Source organism: Austrofundulus limnaeus, unplaced genomic scaffold, assembly GCF_001266775.1.
Source record: "Austrofundulus limnaeus strain Quisiro unplaced genomic scaffold, Austrofundulus_limnaeus-1.0 Scaffold571, whole genome shotgun sequence".
NCBI lineage: Eukaryota > Metazoa > Chordata > Actinopteri > Cyprinodontiformes > Rivulidae > Austrofundulus > Austrofundulus limnaeus.
The window spans coordinates 58,358-60,006 of record NW_013952973.1 but is presented as its reverse complement, the minus strand read 5'-3'; the positions used below and the strand labels follow the sequence as shown (position 1 = coordinate 60,006).

Here is a 1,649-nt window from a genome sequence, read left to right as displayed (position 1 = left end):
ATTTTAGCTACTTTCTTGCAACTTTTAGCTTTTTCAGTCATTTAAGCTAAAATTCTTCTTCCTTCTAATATTCTTTTGCTTTCTTTAAGTTTTTGTGCTTCTTTCTGCTAATTTGAGTTATGATTCTTACATTTACGTTCTGCTAAATTCAGCTATTTTGGCCTTAGCTTTTAGCTTTTTATGCTATTTCAGCTATAGTTCTGCTTCTTTTTGCTATTTCTCTGCTTTTTCTGCTCATTTTTTACTTTTTCGTGGTTCTTTCTGCTAATTAAGTTCTTAATGCTTTTTTACAGTTGCTTTCTGCAACATTCAGATATTTTAGCCTTTAGATTTTAGCTTTTTTATGCTAATTCAGCTATAGATCTGCTTCTTTTTTGCTATTTGTATGCTTTTTCTGCCTTCTTAAATTTGTTTGTGCTTCTTTCTGCTAATTTGAGTTATTTATGCTTCTTACAGTTGTTGTGTGCTATATTCAGCAATTTTAGCCTTTAGCATTTAGTTTTTTATGCTATTTCTGCTATATTTTTGCTCCCTTTACTGTTTTTCTGCATTTTCTTGCTTCTTTCAGCTTTTCAAATTGAACTTACTATAATACTTTTGCTATTAAACATTTTCAGCTCAATTTCAGCTTCTTCAGCAGCTTTCTTACGTTTTCAGCAAAAGGCATTCACACTTGCATTTTTGCAGGAAATGCAATTTCTCTAATTATCCTTATTTCTTTGACAACAAAAAAATCCTAATTATTTTAGGCAAGTTAATTTCCAACCCATAATCTTTTTTAAATGTGACAATGTAGATAAAGAAAAATAACAAAATGTTTTCATCCTGCTTCTGCTCAAATGTCTCTTTTAAGTATCTCAGAGACAAGTTGGACAATTCTTGCTGCAGAGACCTGTAGATAGACGGCTGTCGCAGTAGCTCATCATCCAGCACGGTTCCTCTGACAAACTCATAGCAGATGCCATTCTGGAAGCTGCAGTAGATCTCAGGGGCACAGCCATGGGCATGGAAAACCTGGAACATTTCCACCTCCTGATCCCGGTTCACATAAAGTTCTGTCATTCTGCCGTACAACCGCACCAGAACGCAGCCGGGCTGCTGGAGAGAACCCACAAAGCAGCCGATCAGCTGGTTAGTGATGCCCTCTGTGAACGCCTGGAAAGAAAATAAATTCAATAGGTTACTGTATGACTGCTTAAAATATTAGCATGCAAACAAAACCATAACTCAACAAATAAAATCCATCCTTAATCAATTTAAAATTAATAGAGTATTTAAAATGCAACAGATACATGGTCCATGCAATAACACCTTGTTTTAGATATTCTTGTCAGTTCTAGCAGTTTTCAAAAACTATCTGCAATTTTTCACACCTAAGTGCAATCTGAATCATTTTTGAAATAAATATTACTTTTTGGACAGATCACCTGTGGACAATAACATAAATAGTATCATATCATATTATAATGTGTGCACTGTATAGTGTTACATTGTATTTGGTAGTATATTTATTTACATGATGTCATATTTCCAAATGTTAGTTTTTCTGCACAGCTTTGTGAAAAACTGAATTATTCAGAAGTCATTGGGAATTAGAGACAAATAGCCATTCGGATTCTCCATCACACCTAGGGATATATATATATATA

The 1,649-nt window shown here is 33.7% G+C and overlaps 1 protein-coding gene across 1 annotated transcript in view; it reads right to left on the bottom strand.

The window, feature by feature from the left end:
* LOC106530885 (ethanolamine kinase 1) overlaps positions 1 to 1,649 on the bottom strand; it is a 41,036-nt gene that overhangs the window by 30,054 nt on the left and 9,333 nt on the right. Inside the window, exon 2 of the mRNA XM_014026602.1 lies at positions 893 to 1,155. Within this exon, the coding sequence (XP_013882056.1) occupies positions 893 to 1,155 (263 nt within the window). The remainder of the gene's footprint in view (positions 1 to 892; positions 1,156 to 1,649) is intronic.